The sequence below is a fragment of the Lolium perenne genome, chromosome 2, assembly GCF_019359855.2.
Source record: "Lolium perenne isolate Kyuss_39 chromosome 2, Kyuss_2.0, whole genome shotgun sequence".
Lineage (NCBI taxonomy): Eukaryota > Viridiplantae > Streptophyta > Magnoliopsida > Poales > Poaceae > Lolium > Lolium perenne.
The window spans coordinates 102,587,771-102,609,749 of NC_067245.2; the positions used below are offsets into that span (position 1 = coordinate 102,587,771).

General features: G+C 51.4%; 2 protein-coding genes across 2 annotated transcripts; one reads left to right on the forward strand and one right to left on the reverse strand.

Annotated features, from left to right (window-relative positions):
- Positions 1-5,024: 5,024 nt before the first annotated feature.
- LOC139835191 (uncharacterized) lies at positions 5,025-10,561 on the reverse strand. Its single transcript, XM_071825132.1, has 4 exons — positions 10,502-10,561; positions 5,489-6,077; positions 5,189-5,395; positions 5,025-5,094 (listed from the first exon to the last, which is right to left on the reverse strand). Exons 2-4 carry the CDS (start codon positions 6,064-6,066, stop codon positions 5,025-5,027), a joined length of 855 nt encoding a protein of 284 aa, XP_071681233.1. The 5' UTR covers positions 6,067-6,077; positions 10,502-10,561.
- An 8,650-nt stretch (positions 10,562-19,211) lies between these two features.
- Positions 19,212-21,555, forward strand: LOC127333788 (bisdemethoxycurcumin synthase-like). Its single transcript, XM_051360221.1, has 3 exons — positions 19,212-19,396; positions 20,253-20,293; positions 20,426-21,555. The coding sequence occupies exons 1-3, from the start codon at positions 19,227-19,229 to the stop codon at positions 21,427-21,429; spliced, it is 1,215 nt and encodes a 404-aa protein (XP_051216181.1). The 5' UTR covers positions 19,212-19,226; the 3' UTR covers positions 21,430-21,555.
- The last annotated feature ends 424 nt before the right edge of the window (positions 21,556-21,979 follow it).

Below are 21,979 nucleotides of genomic sequence, written 5' to 3' on the forward strand. Positions count from 1 at the left end.
GGAGAGGCGGCGCTGCTAGGGTTTAGGGGTTGGGGGAGGGGGGGTGCGGCGCACGGGGAGGAGAGGCGGCGCGCGGCTAGGGTTTAGGATCTAGGAGGTGTCTGATACCATGTAGAAGGAGATGCAATGCTCGATGTATTGATCGGATGCATATGACGGTACATATATAGGCCACGTCCTCGACTATACAAGGAAGGAGGCGGGCCCAATAGTAAATACAAGGATATGTATCGCTATACAATAACTACAGAGGATACACATCCAGATATACAAGATATGTATCTCAACAAGAGACCGCTTAAATGGGGATGCTCTAAGCAGCGACTACAACAGCATGATCTTCAAGATATGACCGGAGAAAGCAGCAGGCCAGGGGCGGCCGTGGATGGAGACTTGACCGGCCGCACGCCGGCTGCTTGGGGCGGCGCTCAGGGGTGCTTGCTGCTTGCCGAGAGAAGGGTGGATCGTTTTGATTTTGATGCAGAACAGCAGATGGCTCCCATATATAAAAAGGTTCAACATAGGGAAAGCGGAGGCCGGCTCTGGTTTGACCTCTTGCCCGATCTTTCAAACGGAAGGGCTCGACCAGGGACCAATCGAAAGCTCATCACGCGTACGATTGGCCATATTTGACGATCCGATTTCTCGACTTGCGGTAGCAGGCCATGTAATTTTGACGAAAATTAGGAGCAATAATAGATGAACCAACTAGAAATTCTTTTGCTCTTATTATTAGATAGGTATAGATGATATTTTCCTTCTTAAAATGGTCAATTACATCAAAATCAGTCTATATTACAGTTGTATAGTCAACCAACCTATATAAAAAAGCACCGAAGCTATACTGCTGACGGACCTTGGCCGTTCCCCTTTCTCCCGTCCAAAGGAAAGGCGAACTTTTGGGCGACCCGAGTCTCCCCACCTCGCTCGCCGTCGATCCGTGGATTCCTCCGCCTCCGGCGGCGGGAGGTAGGGGAATCCACGGATCTAGGCCTGTACATAGTGTAGGGGTAGGTTTGGTGCTGGCCGGTGGCGTCTTGGAGGCGGAGATGTCGTCGGCTGGTGTTTGGTTTGCAGGTGGCGGATCTCCTCTCCGGAGTCGACGTTCTGTGGAGCTTCGACGCCGATCCGTCGTCAACCTCGTCCTCGCTCCTCTGTGGAGGTGCCGTGGGCGTCTTCCCCGTGTTAAGCTCCGAGGGCGGCGGAGTTTGCAGGTCAAGATCTTGAAGAAGAAGATGAGGCGCATCGGACCGACTGCGGCGGCGCTCGACGGTGTAGGTCCTTTGGGGCCGGCGCTCGGCGACTTCCCGCTCGCCTGGGGACTGCCTCCGATCCAAGGCATCGAGGGAGGCAGCGGCGGCGGCGCGCTACCGACGGCAACGGCGTGTCGACGACGTGGTCAACTTGCAGAAGGACGAAGCTGTATTTTTGTGTTTGTTGGGTTTCTTTCTGTAATATCTCCGGTGTAATTCGTCTTCTTGTTTCCGCAAAAAACCTATATAAAAAAGCATTCGGGTTTAGGTGCGTTTGTGACAATTGGTACCACATCAACGGTTTGACAGCTGCTCCAACCATCGTTTTTAAGACAGTAAGTCTTATAATATAGTATCATGCATATGATACTACTGTATGATACTATCTCTATAGTGGATAGTATCATAGATTAGTATCATAGGCATACTATATTTATTGCTTTTTAAAATCTCAATGTAAATATGTGTACAAGATTTGTTTGGCATTAAATTTTCTCGTGATATACGCTATGATACAATATTCACCTATGTTCCTGTAATCTCCTCTCTCTTCTTTAATTAGCTGCCACATCATAATTTTTGTGAGACCAACATGCATGATACTAGCTATGATACTAGCACTATGGCTAGCCTAAAGCCTTGGGAGCGCTCTACCGCCTAAGTGACTGCTTAAGCGTCTAAAGTGGACCTAATAGGGGCAAAGCTCTAAGACGTTGGGGGCGTTCTATTGTCTAAGTGTTGCTTAAGCATCCTAGGATGAACATCTTAAAAACAGGCTCCAACCAAATGGTTTTCAGATTTTTCATAGTTCTCACTTCATAGCAGCGGCTCGAACCAAGAGATTTTCATATTTTTCATAGGTCTCACTTCAGGGCGGCGGCTTTCTTATAGTTCACACAGCTCACAACTGATTTTTTAGAATCCCCGGCAACTCAAACTTGCATGATCATCATGAAATAGAGGAGCTATGAATAACTCTGAATTTGCCAATACTCAGAATTCGTGATTTAAAGTTTCAAAAAAATTAAAAAAACATTCTAGAGATAGCCAATGATGTATACAACAATGGTGTAAAATCTCAATACAAACAACTTCATATTCTAGGCTATACAAAAATTACAATTTTTGACAATTTTTATAGTGAATACTGTACATGTCAATACTATTAAATTTCTCAGATTTTGTCAATTTTGTGTAGTCTAGAATGCAAATCAGCCTGTATTGAGATTTTACATCATCGTAGCATTCATCACTACGGCAAAACAGGGCTTTGCCGTGCAGCCCAAACGCACGGCAAAGGGACAAACCGGCTCGGCAAAGCCTTTGCCGTGCGGCCGTGCACGGCAAAGACTGCTCGGCAAAGATCCGCCCGGCAAAGGGGTCTTTGCCGTGTGTCGCGCGAAAGTCGCACGGCAAAGGCTTTGCCGAGCGACGCAGCGTTGCCGTGAGCTGTGGCCTCGTTGCCGTGCGGATTCCTTTGCCGTGCGTTTGGCCTCTTTGCCGTGCGAGTTTCTTTGCCGTGCGCTTCCTCTCCAACTCGCACGGCAAAGATTTGGCTTTGCCGTGTGCTTCTCTTCCACCATGCACGGCAAAGGTAGGTACAGCAACGTCAGGTGGGCAGCGTGGGCAGCCTTTGCCGTGTGCATGTGCACGGCAAAGAGTGCCCTTGCCGTGTGCTGTGGCCTTTGCCGTGTGCATGTGCACGGCAAAGATTGTGCAAATTTTGCCAGAATTTTCCTGCTTCCCCATTAATCCCTGCATATGCAATTCACAAATACAAATAACAGTCCAGATACACATATAGCACAATATATAGAGTATTGCATCATCAACAACATAGTTCATATCCAACAAAGTCCATACAATAGTTCCAAGTCGCATAATTAGTTCATACAAGCAACATCAACATCAAAGTCTCCAACATAGAATGTTCCAAGTCGCACAACAAGTTCATACACAAGCAACATCAACCTTGGCCTCTTCCTTGTCCTTCTCCACTTCCTTGTCCATCTCCACTTCCTTGTCCTTCTCCACCTCCTACAAGTTCATAGATATCTATGCATAAGTGGCATGGAATGGCTAAAATTGACATGTAAGAACTAGGATTGACATGGAAGAAGTAGAATTGATATGGAATGGCTAAAATTGACATGGAAGAAGTAGAATTGACATGGAATGGCTAAAATTGACATGGAAGAACTCAAATTGACATGGAATGGCTAAAATTGACATGGAAGAACTAGAATTGACATGGAATGGCTAAAATTGAACATAATCGCTAGAATTTGGATGAAATGGCTAAAATTCAACATAATGGCTAAGGATGACATGGAATGGCTAAAATTAACATGGAATAGGTAAAATTGAACATCTTATAAAATTGACATGGTTGAATGGCTAAAATTCACAAGTGACATGGTATGGAAGAATTAGAAGTGTAGGAGAACTCACCTAGAAAGCTGCTGCAGCTCCGGATGATGCCCGTATTGTTGACGGTCAAGCCGGTGTCGGCGGGCTCGACTTGGCGCTTCGGAGGAGCGCCATCACAGCGGATCGGGCGCGGGGATCTGCAATATCCAAAGTTCGGTTAGACAACAAACAAGATTGAGACGGAGATATTAAGTTAACCACTTACAAAATGTGGGAACATAGGAGGACACGACGTGCTAGGACCACTACTCCCCGGTGGTGAAGTCAGCACGGTCTGGTTCATGAACATCTGCTGGAACATCTGCTTTGTTGTTGCATCTGCTGCAACATCTGCTGCTGCATCTGCATGTTCTCCCTAAGCTGCTTCTTTGCATCTGCATCTGCTCCTCTTGGTGCCTCCGTTCCCTTTCTTCCATCTCCGCCTACGTTGTGTTGCCGCGATGTCAGTAACATTGCAATGGAAAACATGTAATGAAGCGTAGAGGATCGACGAAGAACTTACCCGTAACTTCTCGATAGCTAGGTCCGAAGCCCGTGGGCGGGTCTCTACCGAGGCTGCTCGCTCGTACGCCCACGACGGATCTGGCGTAGAGATGGAATGGTACTTGGGTCGACTAACCCGTCGGCAATCCATAGGCGGCCACCCTTCTTGCCTTGTCCCGCAAGCACCGCAACCTCAACGTCAAACTCTTCGGTGGTTGGGTGGCGTCTTCGCCGTGCTTGTCCTTGAACTTCGAGCGATGCACGCGCCACACTGGCCCTCCGCTAGGTCGTTTGACCCACAAGGACCCCGTTTCAGGATGCGGCTCCTTCCTGGTCTTCGACTTTTGGAAAAAGCCAAACAAGTTTGGTGCCACGCACATCTTCACTTCCTGCAAAGAGTACATGCAATTAAGTGAAGAGGGAGACACTTGCAGGCTAGCAATAACATAAAACGAAAGAATGAAGAAACCACTTGCTCACCTCATCCTGCAAGGTAAGGGCCAAGTTCTTGCTGCCCAGGACATGTGATCCACCTCCCATCTCTGAACGCTTCGCTTGCCCTCCTCGTGCTTCCGGCGTACTCGCGTGATGTCCACCATATGACCATCGCAAGAAAGCACGCCCTGTCTTCCCCGACGTACTGAGGAGGGTGCTACATACACAAGATAGACCCATTATTAGAACATAAACTACATGAAAATGCGGAAATAAATAACACATCGATGCTAATACCTGCAGGTACTGCCATGGTGCCATGAGCGTATCCCGACAATCAGCCTTACTCATCCAAACTTTGCGCTCGGCGTGCCAGTCGCGGACGCCTTTGGACACGTGCCTCGTAGTGCATGCCGATCACCCTCACCCTGCACAACTCGTGTAAGATAACGTCGCACGCAATTTCCTTGCCCTCAGCCCTCTTGAAGTATTTCTCGCAACCATGCACATAGGTAAAATAAGATGAATTAGAGCAACTATTGGTAGCCAAGAAGTGTTTGAATGCTAAGAAGCCAAAAGTCACGTACCCAGAAGTGGCGGACAACCCGCTCTTGCATGTTTCCGTACTTGCCGCTAGGATCTTCCGCGTAGCTGTAGTGCTTCCAAGTCCAAGCCACGTCGCGGCCACCGGTAGGGAGATTGACAATCCCAGGAAATGCTTCCTAATTATGCCTCCAAGGATGTTCGGGTACTCACGTGTCGGCTTCCTCCTCGGGTCGCCATACTTGAACATGCTGCACAACGAAATGCCAAAATCAGTATGCATGTGATAAAAATATGTATAATGATAAAAATTTCAATAATGGAATGCCAAAATCAGCATGTACCTCTTTCCAGCGGGCACGAGAACAACATCGCGGAAGGCCCAAGTTTTTAGCTTGGGGAGTTTCGTAATCCCGCGCCTATACGGCTTCTTGTCCCGTGGTTCCAGCCTCTCCTCGGCTGCAACGTACACCTCCTCCACCGGCGGAGACCAAACTAGGGTCGGGTCTAGCTCCTGCGGCATACCCCCCAGCCCCTCATCCTCCTCGAGGTCCTCCCCACCGTCCTCCCCACCGTCCTCCCCACCGTCCTCCCCACCGTCCTCCCCACTGTCCTCCCCACCGTCCTCCCCACCGTCCTCCCCACCGGCCTCCTCGTCCTGCCCACCGTGCTCCTCACCGTCCTCCTCGTCCTCCCCACCCCACTGCTCCTCGTCATCATCCTCGGCTGGGGGAGGACTAGGAGAAGGGGTACGAAGTCGCCGTGGCTGGGCATTCTTCCTCCGTGGTGGAGGGCTAGGAGGAGCGCTAGGAGGAGCGCTAGGAGGACGTGTCTGCGACGACGAACCACTCGAAAGTCCCACAAGCTCAGCCACGGCCTTGATCTTCTTTTTGAAACCTCCCTTTCTTTTTCTTGGCGGCATGTTTCAATCACCTGCAAACACAATGAAAAGAGTGGTTTATTAGTATGCAATGTAAACAGATGAATATTAGTGAAATCAACAATAAATAGCACATAGTTCAGTACATAGATCATAGTTTATTACAAATAGCACATAGTTCAGTACATAGGATAGCCTCACAATTACAACTACATAGATCATAGTTTATTACAAATAACACATAGTTCAGTACATATATAGGATAGCCTCACAATTACAACTACATAGATCAGTAGCCGTTGTCGACATCCGTAATCGGACCACATGTTTCATCATCATCAGGCTCAGCGAACCAATAATCATCGACGAAACCTGGAGGTGGTCCATTTGGACCTAGGTCAATGCCTGCTTTGAACGCCTCGAGCAAACTAAGGTCTTCTACGGCACACACATCCTCAGCTTCATATTCTTCATTGTCTTCCTCCATAACCGCATCTTCTTCTTGCTCATCGTCTACGACCATGTTATCAACAACGGCTGACAAGTCGATAGTGAAATGACCGGGGAGCCCTTCTTCTTGATAAAAATCAACACTCCTTGCTGAGGGGTCTACGCGGCGGTAATCATCCTTGTTTGGCGGGGGTGGCCTAATGCGTGAAGGAACCGTCATCACAACATCCCATCCATGTAGACGTTTGGTCGGGTTTCGGCACGCGTACGGGAGATAGAATACTTGGAAGGCTTGGGTGGCCAAAATGTACACGTCCTCTCCCTTATAAACAGAGCTTCTTTCAACTTCAACCAATCCAATTTCAGGATCCCGTCTCACGCGGCGTGGGTCGAACCAAAGGCATTTGAATACGACGGGATTTAGCCCTTTGTCAAACCCGTAATTCAGCTCGTATATACCCTCGACTCTTCCATAGTAATGGAGTCCATCATCACCTTGACATACCACCCCGCTATTTATTGTCTTCTTGTTTGGACGGCTTGTTGTGTATTGATGGGTCTGGAAGCGATACCCGTTCACGTCATAAGAATCGAACGAGTCGACGGAATGGTTGAAGCCCCTAGCAATTTTTCGTAGCAAGGGATTCATGTCTTTGTCAGTTCTTGCCTACAAGATTAGGACGACAAGTTTAGAACAAGAAATGTCGGCCGAAATGTCGACAGTGTACAAACAAATTTGGATAGGATAGTACCAAACCACAGAACCAGCTAAACCGTGACCGCCGCCCTTATCGAAAATTTCCTTGGATTCTTCCGAGGTAGGATCCCTGTGGGTATACCTCCAATATTTAGTCGTGAATTGTCTACAACAGTGAACGGAGGAAGAGTTAGCCACGAACATACGATGAATGTTTGCGAATAACTAAATGGTTAGCACTTACTTGATGTACGGCTTCACTTCCACCATGGTGTTCAAGACATATGAGTGGATCAACTCCCGCTCATGTAAATTCGTTGTGTACGGCTTCGAGCCACTTGACTTGCCGCCAAGCCCTATGAAGATGCTAAGCTTGGGTACATCTTCATTGTTGGCGGCATTGTAACGGAGGACCGGGTTGTGCTTTGTGGGAATGTTGGGATCATAGTGCTTAGTGGTGAAGTTTGCCACCTCCACGTTCAGGACTGCCTCGGCTATGGATGCTTCGATCTTGCATTTATTGCCAGTCATCTGACGAAGCTTTTGTGTTTCTCTCTCGGGACCAAACTGCCAACGGCCCCAATTCGGCCCCCCCCTTTAAGCATTCCTTCGCGAGGTGGAGGATCATATGTTGCATCGGATTAAAGAACGCTGGAGGAAAGATCTTCTCTAGATCGCAAAGCAACATGGGTGCCTGTTCATCCAGCTTCTCAATCACTTTAGTGTCTAACTCCCTAGCACAAATCTGGCGGAAGAAATAACTCAACCTCGCTAGCACTCGCCAAGTCTTCTCAGGGACATAGCCTCGGATCATCACCGGCATTATCCGCTCAATCCATACGTGGTAGTCATGACTCTTCAGTCCTTGTACTCGCAACGTTTCAATGCTAAGACCCCTCATCCAGTTGGCTGCGAACCCATCAGGGAAAAACAAGGAGTCCTTCATCCATTGGAAGACCTCCCTTTTTTGGGCCTTTGTGAGGCAGAACGGAGCGTGTGGCTTAGTCCAAGTTTTTTTGGCACCTTGAGGTGGCTTCATGTTCAACTCTGGCCTATCGCACAACTTTTCTTGGTCAATTCGAGCCTTTATGTTATCCTTCGTCTTCTCAGTGTCCACTATGGTGCTCCAAATGGCTTCACTGATATTCTTCTCGGTGTGCATTACATCAATGTTATGCGGGAGCTCCAGAAACTCAAAGTAAGGAAGCTTCCCGGAAGCACGGCTTGTGGGTCCATTGGTGTGTCTCCCCATATCCCAAGAAACCATTCCCATCAGGGTTAGGCTGGAGAGCGTCTAACTCGGCCTTGGTTTCCTGTCCGGTCTTCGGAATTGGCTTCGGTGCATGGACAACGCGGCCTTTTTTGAAGCTCTTTACATCACTCCTGTATTCATGGCTCTGCTCAAGGAACTGTCGAGCTTCATCAAAGCAGGAATACTTGCCACCCTTGTTTAGCCAGAAGAAAGTCACGGCTTGCACACTCCGGACAAGGCCACTTCCCATGTGTACACCACCCGCAGAACAAAGCACGTGCTGGCAAGTCATGCAGAGACGTGTGGTACCAGACATACATATCGAAGTGTTCCTTCTTTGCCGCGTCATAAGTTCGGATCCCGCGATCTTCCCACCCAAGAAGCAAGTCATCAATCAGTGGTTCCAGATACACGTTCATGTTCTTACCCGGGTATTTCGGTCCTGGGATTATCATCGACACAAACATGTACTCTGATCTCGTGCAGACGCCAGGGGGTAGGTTCAGGGGAATAACAAACACCGGCCAACAAGCGTATACCGCAGCCGACATACCATATGGATTGAACCCATCGGTTGATATCGCAATTGCTACGCTCCTCGGGTCACCGGCTTTCGGGGATATTTCTTGACAAAGTTCTTCCATGCGGTACCATCCGACGGATGTATCATCTTGCCAGCTGTCTGGTCTGATCCCTTCTACAGCCCACCTCATCTGGCAGGCGGTATCCTCGGTCATGAAGAGCGCTGGATCCTCGGTAGGACCGGAAGATCGCGGAGGATATTCTTGGCAACCGTGGTCTGCCTCTTCTGACCATCACCATTGGTGTCAACCTCAAAGTACCTAGAGCTATTGCAATGGATGCAATAGTTTGTGTTAGCATGCTCCTCTCTGAATAGCATGCATCCCTTTGGACAAGCGTGTATCTGCTGAGATGACATCTTGAGGTCAACGAGCAATTTTTCGAATAGTAGAAGTTTTGCGGCAAGAGGTGCCCTTTCGGCGAATGCTGCCAACGAGGACCAGAAGTTCATCGAACCCATCTCTCGCACAGATTCTGTGGCACTTAAAGGCCAAAAGGCGAGCGATGGCATCTAGTTGGGTAACATCTGTATTTACGTGTAGGGGTTTCTGAAGCAAACAAAGCCTCGTAATACTTCTTTGTGTTTTCCTCCGGCTCCTCACTTGTCTCCGCATCCCTAGATGTCTCCGCCTCTACATGAGGGCTTTCGGGCACATTACCATTAGCCAAGTTCTCTAGGCACCTATCAAACCCAGTATCATATTCTCTCGTAGGCTGAATCTGCCGCACCTCCTTCCTAGCACGTTTCTTCGCCTTTTCTCCATGAAAAGTCCAAATCTTGTAGGACGGTTTGAACCCAGACTTGATCAGGTGAAGACTCATAGTTTCCTTGTCCTGTGTTTTTTGGTTGTTGCACTTACTACAAGGGCAAAAAACTGTCTGGGTCTCGCTAGGGATGTCAAACGCTCATCCACGAACTGCTTGGTCTTTTCTCCCCATTCCTCGGTATATTTCCACGGACCAATTACACCGCCATCGTACATCCGAGTCACGATTATCCATCCTCTAACCAGCACCAAAACAGACAAACTTAGAATTTTTATCAAACATGATCCGCATTTTAATTTTTCCTTTTTACGCATGCATCAACCTGAATCTCTACTAGGTGGGCTCCTAGCAGCCGCCGGATCCGTAGATTGAGTACGTTCTCCCTGCTCTGCACTGATCCGAGTCGGGATTTGGCAGCACCTCCCCGCTGCTCTCCCGATACACGTCTCGCCAAAAAGCCGAGAGGGGTGTGCATCCGGAGAACAACGGGAGGCGCTGCCGAAATCCCGACTCGGATCGGGGTAGAGCAGGAGAACGTACCCAACTACGCATCCGCCGACTGTCCCGATAAATGCCGTAAGAGTTACGCTTCATAATATGCGAGACCACTAATGCATATTTATCCGCGTAACCCTTACGGTCGGGAAGAGACGCCTAGGTAACGCGACATACTTGGTGATCTAGACCAAAAAAAAACCTAGGTACGAGAGAGGCGAATGGATTCTCACCCTCGAAGCGTGATCGACAGCCGGCGAAGAAGATCCGGGACGCCCCCTCAAAGACCCCCGTGACCACCTCGAAGAAGATCCGGGACGCCCCCTCAGAGACCCTCGCGACGCCGCCCCCCGTGTCCTCCTCGAAGCATCGCCTGCATAGCGACAAAATGAATTACTATGCAAGCCTCCAAAATTTATTTGACAACTTTAAATTATAATTTCTTTGCATCACATTACCATATTTATTTTAGCTACCTAGATAAACTATTAAATTAACATGCCTAAACAAAATCCTAAATTACACACTAAATCCTAATAAACATGCTAATTAGCATGCAAATTGACAAAATCCTAAATTACACACTAAATCCTATATTACATAAAAAATGCTAATTAGCATACAACTATATCATATACTACACAAAAAATGACAAAAAAAGCTCACCTAGTCACCCTGCCGCCATTGGAGGGCTAGGCAGCGAAAGCGCCGTGAGCAGGCCGGCAGCGAGGAAGGCGCGCGGTGTGGGGGCGTCGGGCAGGTCGCGCTCTTGCGCGAGGAGGAAGAAGCGAAGGCGGAGGCGGCGTGCGTGTGGGGGGCAGGGCGAGGCGGCGGCCGGCGACGGGCGTGTGGGGCGCAGTGGCGAGGCGGAGGGAGGCGGGAGGCAGGTCAAGGCGGCGGCGGCGCGATGGGAGCAGGGAGGCGGCGGCGCGACGGGAAGCAGAGGGAGGCGGTGGCGGCGGCGCGACGGGAGCAGGAGCAAGGCGGCGGCGGCGCGATGGGAGCAGGGAGGCGGCGGCGCGATGGGGAGCAGGGCAAGGCGGCGGCGGCGAGCCTGTGGAGGGCGGGGCGAGGCGGCGTTGGCGGCGGCGCGACGGTAGGCGGTGGCGGCGGCGCGACGGCGGCGTGCGTGGTGCGGCAGCTGGGAGCGGGGCGCGTGCGTGGTGTGTGTTTGTGTACGTGTGGCTGTCGGTGCGTGGGTGTGGATAGGGTTGGGCCGCCACCTTTGCCGTGCCCCCACCCCTTTGCCGTGTGCCTCGCCACCTTTGCCGTGCCCCACCTCTTTGCCGTGTGCCTCGCCACCTTTGCCGTGCAACCAACACTTTGCCGTGCGCTTGTGCACGGCAAAGACTTCTTTGCCGTGCAAAGCCGGCTTTTGCCGTGTGCCTGTGCACGGCAAAGACCTCTTCACCATTTTATACTTATCGTTAAGATTCAAATATATTTCAAAATTATATTAAACCTGTATTTTAGCATGTGTATTATTTAATAATGTCATTATCATGATATACTACACGGATGAAGCCTCGCGCGGTGAAATCTACGGGGTAGTGACCACCGGGGCACGCAGACCGCCGATTTCGGGAGAGAACGACCGCCGGTGGCTACAATGTGCCAAAGTGTGCCAAACCTGGATTTCCATGTGTATATGGCCTAACCAAAACCAAACCTATCAAAAAGTATGTTGGTGGAACCTCGCGCGGTGAAATCTAGGGGGGTAGACCCCCCCGAGGCATGTGAGGCACCGCCGTTTCGGGGGAACTACCGCCGGAGCACCGGAATGCCACCAACACTTGCATGTGGACCTAGGATATGTGTGAAAGTGTGTTGGAAGGTGTGATTCACCAAATGGTGCAAGGCATAGCTCCCATGTGTGAGATTCCTCTCTTTCGGGCGATAACACTTGGAAGATTCCTCGACTTGTAGGCTGAAGTATCCCGCTGCGGGTATACCGGTGGCTATAGTGTGCCAAAGTGTGCCAAACCTAGCTTTCCATGTGTATATGTCCTAAACAAAACTAAACCTATCAAAAAGTATGTTGGTGGAACCTCGCGCGGTGAAATCTAGGGGGTAGACCCCAGAGAGCACGCAGAGCCGCCGTTATCGGGGGCAACGACCGCCGGGGCACCGGAATGCCACCAAAAGTTGCAAGTGGACCTAGGATATGTGTGAAAGTGTGTTGGAAGGTGTGATTCACCAAATGGTGCAAGGCATAGCTCCCATGTGTGACATTCCTCTCTTTCGGGCGATAGCACTTGGAAGATTCCTCGACTTGTAGGCTGAAGTGTCCCGCTGCGGGTATACCGGTGGCTATAGTGTGCCAAAGTGTGCCAAACCTAGCTTTCCATGTGTATATGTCCTAAACAAAACTAAACCTATCAAAAAGTATGTTGGTGGAACCTCGCGCGGTGAAATCTAGGGGGGTAGACCCCCCGAGGCACGCAGACCGCCGTTATCGGGGGGGGGGGGAACGACCGCCGGGGCACCGGAATGCCACCAAAAGTTGCAAGTGGACCTAGGATATGTGTGAAAGTGTGTTGGAAGGTGTGATTCACCAAATGGTGCAAAGCATAGCTCCCATGTGTGACATTCCTCTCTTTCGGGCGATAACACTTGGAAGATTCCTCGACTTGTAGGTGAAGTGTCCACATTGCGGGTATACCGGTGGCTATAGTGTGCCAAAGTGTGCCAAACCTAGCTTTCCATGTGTATATGTCCTAAACAAAACTAAACCTATCAAAAAGTATGTTGGTGGAACCTCGCGCGGTGAAATCTAGGGGGTAGACCCCCCGAGGCACGCAGACCGCCGTTATCGGGGGGGGGGGGCCCGACCGCCGGGGCACCGGAATGCCACCAAAAGTTGCAAGTGGACCTAGGATATGTGTGAAAGTGTGTTGGAAGGTGTGATTCACCAAATGGTGCAAAGCATAGCTCCCATGTGTGACATTCCTCTCTTTCGGGCGATAACACTTGGAAGATTCCTCGACTTGTAGGCTGAAGTGTCCCGCTGCGGGTATACCGGTGGCTATAGTGTGCCAAAGTGTGCCAAACCTAGCTTTCCATGTGTATATGTCCTAAACAAAACTAAACCTATCAAAAAGTATGTTGGTGGAACCTCGCGCGGTGAAATCTAGGGGGGTAGACCCCCCGAGGCACGCAGACCGCCGTTATCGGGGGGGGAACGACCGCCGGGGCACCGGAATGCCACCAACACTTGCATGTGGACCTAGGATATGTGTGAAAGTGTGTTGGAAGGTGTGATTCACCAAATGGTGCAAGGCATAGCTCCCATGTGTGAGATTCCTCTCTTTCGGGCGATAACACTTGGAAGATTCCTCGACTTGTAGGTGAAGTGTCCCGCTGCGGGTATACCGGTGGCTATAGTGTGCCAAAGTGTGCCAAACCTAGCTTTCCATGTGTATATGTCCTAAACAAAACTAAACCTATCAAAAAGTATGTTGGTGGAACCTCGCGCGGTGAAATCTAGGGGGGTAGACCCCAGAGGCACCTGAGCCGCCGTTTTCGGGGGGGGGAACGACCGCCGGGGCACCGGAATGCCACCAAAAGTTGCAAGTGGACCTAGGATATGTGTGAAAGTGTGTTGAAAGGTGTGATTCACCAAATGGTGCAAGGCATAGCTCCCATGTGTGAGATTCCTCTCTTTCGGGCGATAACACTTGGAAGATTCCTCGACTTGTAGGCTGAAGTGTCCCGCTGCGGGTATACCGGTGGCTATAGTGTGCCAAAGTGTGCCAAACCTAGCTTTCCATGTGTATATGTCCTAAACAAAACTAAACCTATCAAAAAGTATGTTGGTGGAACCTCGCGCGGTGAAATCTAGGGGGGTAGACCCCCCGAGGCACGCAGACCGCCGTTTTCGGGGGGGAACTACCGCCGGAGCACCGGAATGCCACCAAAACTTGCATGTGGACCTAGGATATGTGTGAAAGTGTGTTGGAAGGTGTGATTAACCAAATGGTGCAAGGCATAGCTCCCATGTGTGAGATTCCTCTCTTTCGGGCGACAGCACTTGGAAGATTCCTCGACTTGTAGGCTGAAGTGTCCCGCTGCGGGTATACCGGAGGCTATAATGTGCCAAATGGTGCCAAACCTACCTTTACATGTGTATATGGCCTAAACAAAACCAAACCTATCAAAAAGTATGTTGGTGGAACCTCGCGCGGTGAAATCTAGGGGGGTAGACCCCCCCGAGGCACGAGACCGCCGTTTCGAGGGGGAACTACCGCCGAGCACCGGAATGCCACCAAAACTTGCATGTGGACCTAGGATATGTGTGAAAGTGTGTTGGAAGGTGTGATTAACCAAATGGTGCAAGGCATAGCTCCCATGTGTGAGATTCCTCTCTTTCGAGCGTGACACTTGGAAGATTCCTCGACTTGTAGGCTGAAGTGTCCCGCTGCGGGTATACCGGAGGCTATAATGTGCCAAATGGTGCCAAACCTACCTTTACATGTGTATATGGCCTAACCAAAACCAAACCTATCAAAAAGTATGTTGGTGGAACCTCGCGCGGTGAAATCTAGGGGGGTAGACCCCCCCGAGGCACGCAGACCGCCGTTTTCGGGGGGGAACTACCGCCGGAGCACCGGAATGCCACCAAAACTTGCATGTGGACCTAGGATATGTGTGAAAGTGTGTTGGAAGGTGTGATTAACCAAATGGTGCAAGGCATTGCTCCCATGTGTGAGATTCCTCTCTTTCGGGCGACAGCACTTGGAAGATTCCTCGACTTGTAGGCTGAAGTGTCCCGCTGCGGGTATACCGGAGGCTATAATGTGCCAAATGGTGCCAAACCTACCTTTACATGTGTATATGGCCTAACCAAAACCAAACCTATCAAAAAGTATGTTGGTGGAACCTCGCGCGGTGAAATCTAGGGGGGTAGACCCCCCCGAGGCACGCAGACCGCCGTTTTCGGGGGGGAACTACCGCCGGAGCACCGGAATGCCACCAAAACTTGCATGTGGACCTAGGATATGTGTGAAAGTGTGTTGGAAGGTGTGATTCACCAAATGGTGCAAGGCATAGCTCCCATGTGTGAGATTCCTCTCTTTCGGGCGATAACACTTGGAAGATTCCTCGACTTGTAGGCTGAAGTGTCCCGCTGCGGGTATACCGGAGGCTATAATGTGCCAAATGGTGCCAAACCTACCTTTCCATGTGTATATGGACTAACCAAAACCAAACCTATCAAAAAGTATGTTGGTGGAACCTCGCGCGGTGAAATCTAGGGGGGTAGACCCCCCGAGGCACGTAGACCACCGTTATCGGGGGGGGAACGACCGCCGGAGCACCGGAATGCAACCAAAACTTGCATGTGGACCTAGGATATGTGTGGAAGTGTGGTGGAAGGTGTAAAGCTGCAAGAAATTGCACCAAATATGTGGGGGCGATAACACTTAGCAGACACCGAACCCCCGTTAATTTGCTCCGAAACCCTGATATGTTGGGGGGAGGGGTCGATGAAGATGTAGATTACTTGTTTTATCGGTATACAGATTGTATTAAGTAACACTAACAAATAGTCTACAAAAAGTAAAAACTAATTTTACAACAAATATAAGTATTAATATAAATATGAATACTACAAAAGAAGGGAAAGAAATGAAACTGTACTCTGTGCCGTGCAAAAACGCACAGCAAAGGGTTGGCCTGCACGGCAAAGCCGTCGTTGCCGTGCATGCATCTTTGCCGTGCGCCTTCGTGGCCTCTTTGCCGTGGGGGGTTACTTTGCCGTGCGCCATCTGGCTGCTTTACCGTGCGGGGATGCTTTGCCGAGCGCCGTGCTGGCTCTTTGCCGTGCGCTGCTGGTTTGCCGTGCGTCACCCCGGAGCCACACGGCAAAGAATTCATTGCCGTGCGCGAGGCGCACGGCAAAGAACTTCTGCACGGCAAAGGGCACTGGAAGCACACGGCAAAGACCCGTGCACGGCACTGAGCTTTTTTCCCGTAGTGCATCATTGATTACCTCTAGAATTTTTCTTCGAATTTTTTTAAAACTTTAAAATACGAATTTTAAGTGTTCAAAAATAAAGAGCCTACATTTAGCTCGGTCTCCAAAATGCCACACACTCCGACTCATACAAATAACATTCCAGGATGGCAATTCCGTCCCTATCAACATGCAGCGCTTCTTCAACGATATGCCAAAGACCCACCTGGACCGAAGGCTCGGCACAGGTTCTTGGCCCGATCACATTTGATTGTTGAACATCATGTGAACCAAATGTTTTGTCAACAGAAGATATTCGTAATCATTAATGCCGTCCTAAGAGAATACTACTGTACTGTAAGTCTGTAAGTAGCATCCAGATGGGATCGAGCAGCCGGGCCATAAACAATTGAGTTTCCGGACGAACCGGTGGAAGTCTCATGGAAGAAAGTCAGTGCAAAGAATGACGGAGCCGTGTCAACTAAGAGCAGGTCTAACAGACCCCGTAAAAGGGGCAAATCCGTATAATAACCGCCGGTTTGAGGGTTTCGCGTCTACCCGGCCGTCTAGCACGCCCCGTAAAAACGGCCCCCGAATCGTTTTTTGCTGTTTTCGAGTACGGGGCGGGTCCTCACCCCCTACTTGTGCGGGGTGGGAGCGGGGATAGTGGGCGAAGCCAGCATCCCAATTCCGAAAGCGCGCGCGGACATTTCAGTTCCTCCCACCCGTTTTCCCCCGCGCGCCGCCGCCGCCACCCGCGCGCCGCCGCCGCAATCCGTCAGATCCGTGCCCCTCCGCCGTCCGCCCAGCCTCGTCGAGGTTCTTCGACGCCCGCCGCACCTCCGCCGCACCCCCGCCGAAGTTCCGCGTCCCTCCGCACCGCCGCACGCCCGCCGCACCTCCGCCGCACCTCGGTGAGTATTCCGCCGCGTTCTTCTTCGTTGCCGCCGGTAAATTGGTCGGATTTGGGGCTGATGTATGGTACACCGTGGTAGATGGCTTCGGAGGATGTGCACATGGCGGATTTGGACGCGACGTCCACCGATTGGTCGTCGTCGGATGATTCCGACATCGACGAGTTGCTCAACGACGACGAGACGGAGATGATGGTGCTGCTGTTCGGCTTGAAGCAAACGGAGGACCGCATGAAGCTGCTAGATCAGCGGAAATGATCCGTGATGGGGCGTATGTGCATTCCGCGGAACCGCGCGCTCGGCCACGAGCAGCTGATGCAAGATTACTTCGCCGAGGTACCGACCTATCCTCCCCGCCTCTTCCGTAGACGGTACCGAATGCGTAGGACTTTGTTCGAGAAAATCGTCAAAGATTGCGAGGCAAATTGCGATTATTTCAAGCAAAGAAGAAATGCTGCCCAAGTCATGGGATTTAGCCCATACCAAAAAATTTCTGCCGCCATGAGGGTTATTGCATACGGTATACCAGCAGATTATACCGATGAGTACCTTCGCATTGGTGTGCAAACAACCACGGATTGCGTGCGTATGTTTGCCAAGATGGTGATCAAGTTGTATGGAGAGAAGTATCTCCGAGCTCCAAATGAGGATGATACAAAAAGGCTCATGGAGATCAATGAAAAGAGGGGGTGGCCGGGGATGCTTGGTAGTTTGGATTGCATGCATTGGACATGGAAAAATTGTCCAAAAGCATGGCATGGCATGTATTGTGGCAAAAGCCGTGATGCTACCATTGTTCTTGAAGCTGTGGCCTCTCAAGACTTATGGATTTGGCATGCTTTTTTTGGATTGCCGGGGACACTCAACGACATCAACATCTTGAATAGATCCCCTTTGTTTGCAAGACTAGTTAAGGGTGATGCTCCACCTTGTAACTACAAAGTTATGAACAATGAGTACACCATGGGGTACTATCTCACAGATGGTATTTACCCTAACTATGCAACCCTTGTCAAGTCCATAAAAGAGAAAAAGGACAGGCCTTTGACAAGAAAGGAAGCTTGCTTCACCAGAAATCAAGAGGCATGCCGCAAGGATATTGAGAGAGCTTTTGGTGTCCTTCAAGCAAGGTTTGCAATTGTCAGGGGTCCTGCTAGGTTTTGGGACAAGGAAACTCTTGTTGATGTCATGACATGTTGTGTGATTCTTCACAACATGATCATTGAAGATGAAAGAGGTTTAAACTTGCCATGTTTCTATGACAATGTTGGCACCCGAGTGCAGCCCGAGAGGAACCCTGATCGGCTTGAAGCTTTTCTTGCAGCTCATCGAGGCATTGAAAATGCCGAGACTCATCACCAGCTCACCCAAGATCTGATTGATCACCATTGGCAGTTGCATGGCCAATGATTTTTTACATTCATTTCCCATTGTTGTATGTGTGAAACATTCATTTCCTATTTGTTGTATGTGTGAAACATTTGTTATTTGTTTAATTCTTCCATTAGAACATTTGTTGACATTTCCGAGAAACATTATTGTAATAATTAAGACGATTATTGTGTGATGTAAAACATTTATTTTATGTGAATGGTGTGTTGGTTCTAATATGCAATTTGTCAAAAAACCCTGTTTTGAGGGGCCAAAAACTCGGGCGAGCTAGCAGAGCCCGTATCCCCACCCCGTAAAACAGATATTCTGTTTTACGGGGTGGGGATACGGGCTCTGCTAGCTCGCCCGAGTTTTTGGCCGGCGAAACCCGGATACAGGACCCTCTACTCGTGTTATACGGGGCGAAAAAATACGGGACCTGTTAGACATGCTCTTAAGCACCGGTTGGCTGGAACCTGACGGAAGCCACTGGCCAGCCATAGCCTTAGGACGCTTCCAAGCTGCAATACACCGATTTTCCGTGTGATGCCGCCGCAAAAATACACTCGACCGCTTCAATCATCTCCCCACCTGTCAATGGTTCACTACTATCCGGAGCGACACAGTCATGGCGATCTCCGAACGCAAGCTCTCTATATATACAGGACGTTGGCTCCATCCTGGAAACACGAGAGAGTTTCTGTTTCGGCAACCTGAACCATGGGAAGTGTTCCAGCAGCCACCCCCACCGTCCGCGAAATCTGGCGTGCGCAGCGCGCAGACGGACCCGCAGCGGTGCTCGCCATCGGCACGGCGAACCCGGAGAAGTGCGTGCCCCAGGAAGAGTTCCCGGACTTCTTCTTCCGTGCCACCAACAGCGACCACCTACAGTACAGAGAGGCAAAACCGGAGCGACTTCTCTTCTCCACCTTCACCGCCGGCGAGATCTCGGGTTCCTCTCCCCTCCGTCGGCCGCCCCGGCGGCGGGAGGGTAGGGGAACCCAGGATCTTCGATTCCGGCATGTAGATAGGCGTGAGATAGGTGTGCGTGCCACCGGCGTGTCGGCGGCGACGAATAAGGTATCCGCGGCTGGGATCCGGCGTTCTGGCGGGCGGATCTGCTTCCCGGACGGCGACGGCGAGGCAGCTTCGGCGTCGTTGAGGTGGGCTTTTGTTCTCTCCGATTTGCTGCTCCCAGTGTGGATTATCTCCGGATCCGGCCGGGAATCGGGTGAGATGCGTCTTGGAGATGGCCGGCGTCGTGAGCCGGCTTCGTCCAGAGGGTTGCTGCACTGGAGTGGGTGGCGAGGTATGAAGGTTGGGGCCCCGGCGTTCTTCCTCCACGTGTTTGACGGGATGCGGCGGAGCTTCGCTTTGAGGAGTGACGGGGTTCCTCCCCGACCGACGAGCCCCAGAGACAATGGTGCTGCTGTTTACAGCGGACGATTATTGAGGTCCACAAAGGAGCAAGTCTCCGATGGTATCTCCTCTGAGCTGGGAGCGTGGTTAGTCCGTCTTTTTCTTCTCCGGCGGCGGTGCCAACGGCGGCGGCGGCGGGGATTGCGACTGGACACGATCTGGATGTGCTCAAGGACCTGTAGGGCTATTATTGTAATTTTTTCTTTTTCTAGGGGTCTTTGTGCAAATTCCTGTGTCTGCTATCATCTGGATCTTTCCAGATATGGCCACGTTTGCTGTAATCTCCAAGGTTAAGCTAATGATATTTCGTGGTTTGCTCAAAAACAGCGACCACCTCACCGCCCTCAAGGACAAGTTCAAGAGAGTCTGTAAGCTCCATCCCAGCTCAATTCGCCTGATAGTCTTTCATTTCGCCAGTAGATTATTTTACTGGCTGTTTCTTATGCCTTCATATGTAGCATATCGTTAGTTTGACAATATATGTGTCAATCATCTCACAGGTCTGAAGCTAGGGGTTCAGAAACGCTACCTGCACCACACGGAGGAGTTACTCCGCGCCCACCCCGAATTCATCGACCACGAGTCGCCATCCTTGGACGCGCGGCTGGACATCGTCGCCACTGCCGTGCCGGAGCTGGCCGCGCAAGCCTCCAAGAAGGCCATCGCCGAGTGGGGCAGGCCAGCCACCGACATCACCCACCTCGTCGTCACCACCAACTCTGGCGCCCATATCCCGGGCGTCGACTTCCGCCTCATCCCGCTCCTCGGCCTCCGCCCCTCCGTGCGCCGCACCATGCTCTATCTCAACGGCTGCTTCGCAGGCTCCGCCGCGCTGCGCCTCGCCAAGGACCTCGCCGAGAACAACCGCGGCGCGCGCGTCCTCGTCGTCTGCGCCGAGCTCACCCTCATGCTCTTCAGCGGGCCCAAGGAGGGCTGCTTCCAGACGCTCGTCAACCAGGGGCTCTTCGGCGACGGCGCAGGCGCCGTCATCGTCGGCGCCGACCCGGCGAGCCCGGGTGAGCGCCCGCTGTTCGAGATGGTGTCGGCCGCGCAGACGGTGGTGCCGGACTCCGACCATGCCATCACCATGCACCTCACAAAGGGCGGATACGGCGGCAACATCTCCACCAGGGAGGTCCCGGGGTTCATCGGGGACAACATCGAGCAGTGCCTCCAGGACTCGTTTGGGCCACTCGGCATCGCCGCCAAATGGAACGACCTCTTCTGGGCGGTGCACCCCGGATCGTCTGCCATCTTGGACCACATCGACACCGTGCTCAAGCTCCAGCCCGAGAAGCTGGCGGCGAGCCGCCTGGTGCTGAGCGAGTATGGGAACATGTTCGGCGTCACCATCATCTTCATCTTGGACGAGCTCAGGCGGCGGCATAAGGAGCAGGGAGGGGCCGGGGTGCCTGACTGGGGTGTGATGATGACCTTTGGGCCGGGGCTCACCGTGGAGACCATGGTGTTGCACGCCACACAGCATACGCAAGCATCTGTATGAACACAGATTATAGCTTGCTTAATTCAGGGGTCAATGTGTTGACATTGTCGTTAATGCGAACTCATTTACCAAGACTATCCTTACTTCACTGTAATAAAGTCAAAGTTCAATGGCTAGTTTTTTTTACCTCGTGTTGCTTGTTGAGTAACATATTGTATAGGTATAGGTCCCCGTGTTTTGTCAGGGTTGTACCTGTAATTGTACATGTGTCCGCCTATATATATATGATGCTGTGCAATCTCCAATACCTCTTCTACATGGTATCAGAGACCCTTCGGGTCCTGCCCTAGCCGTCGCCCTCTCCCTCTAGGGGCGCCGCCGGCCTCCTTCTCCCAGCCCTAGCCAACGCCCACCTCTCCTCCTTGGGCGCCGCCGCCTCTCCCCACCCCAACCCTAGCCGCCGCCCCTCCCCACCGCCGGGCGGCGCCGGCCCTCCACCTCCCACCGCCGCCTCTCCCCACCCCAACCCTAACCCTAGCCGCTTCCGCCTCCTAACACCACCACCGCTTCCGCCATGGGCCGCTTCGACTCCTCCGGCTCCGTCTTCGAC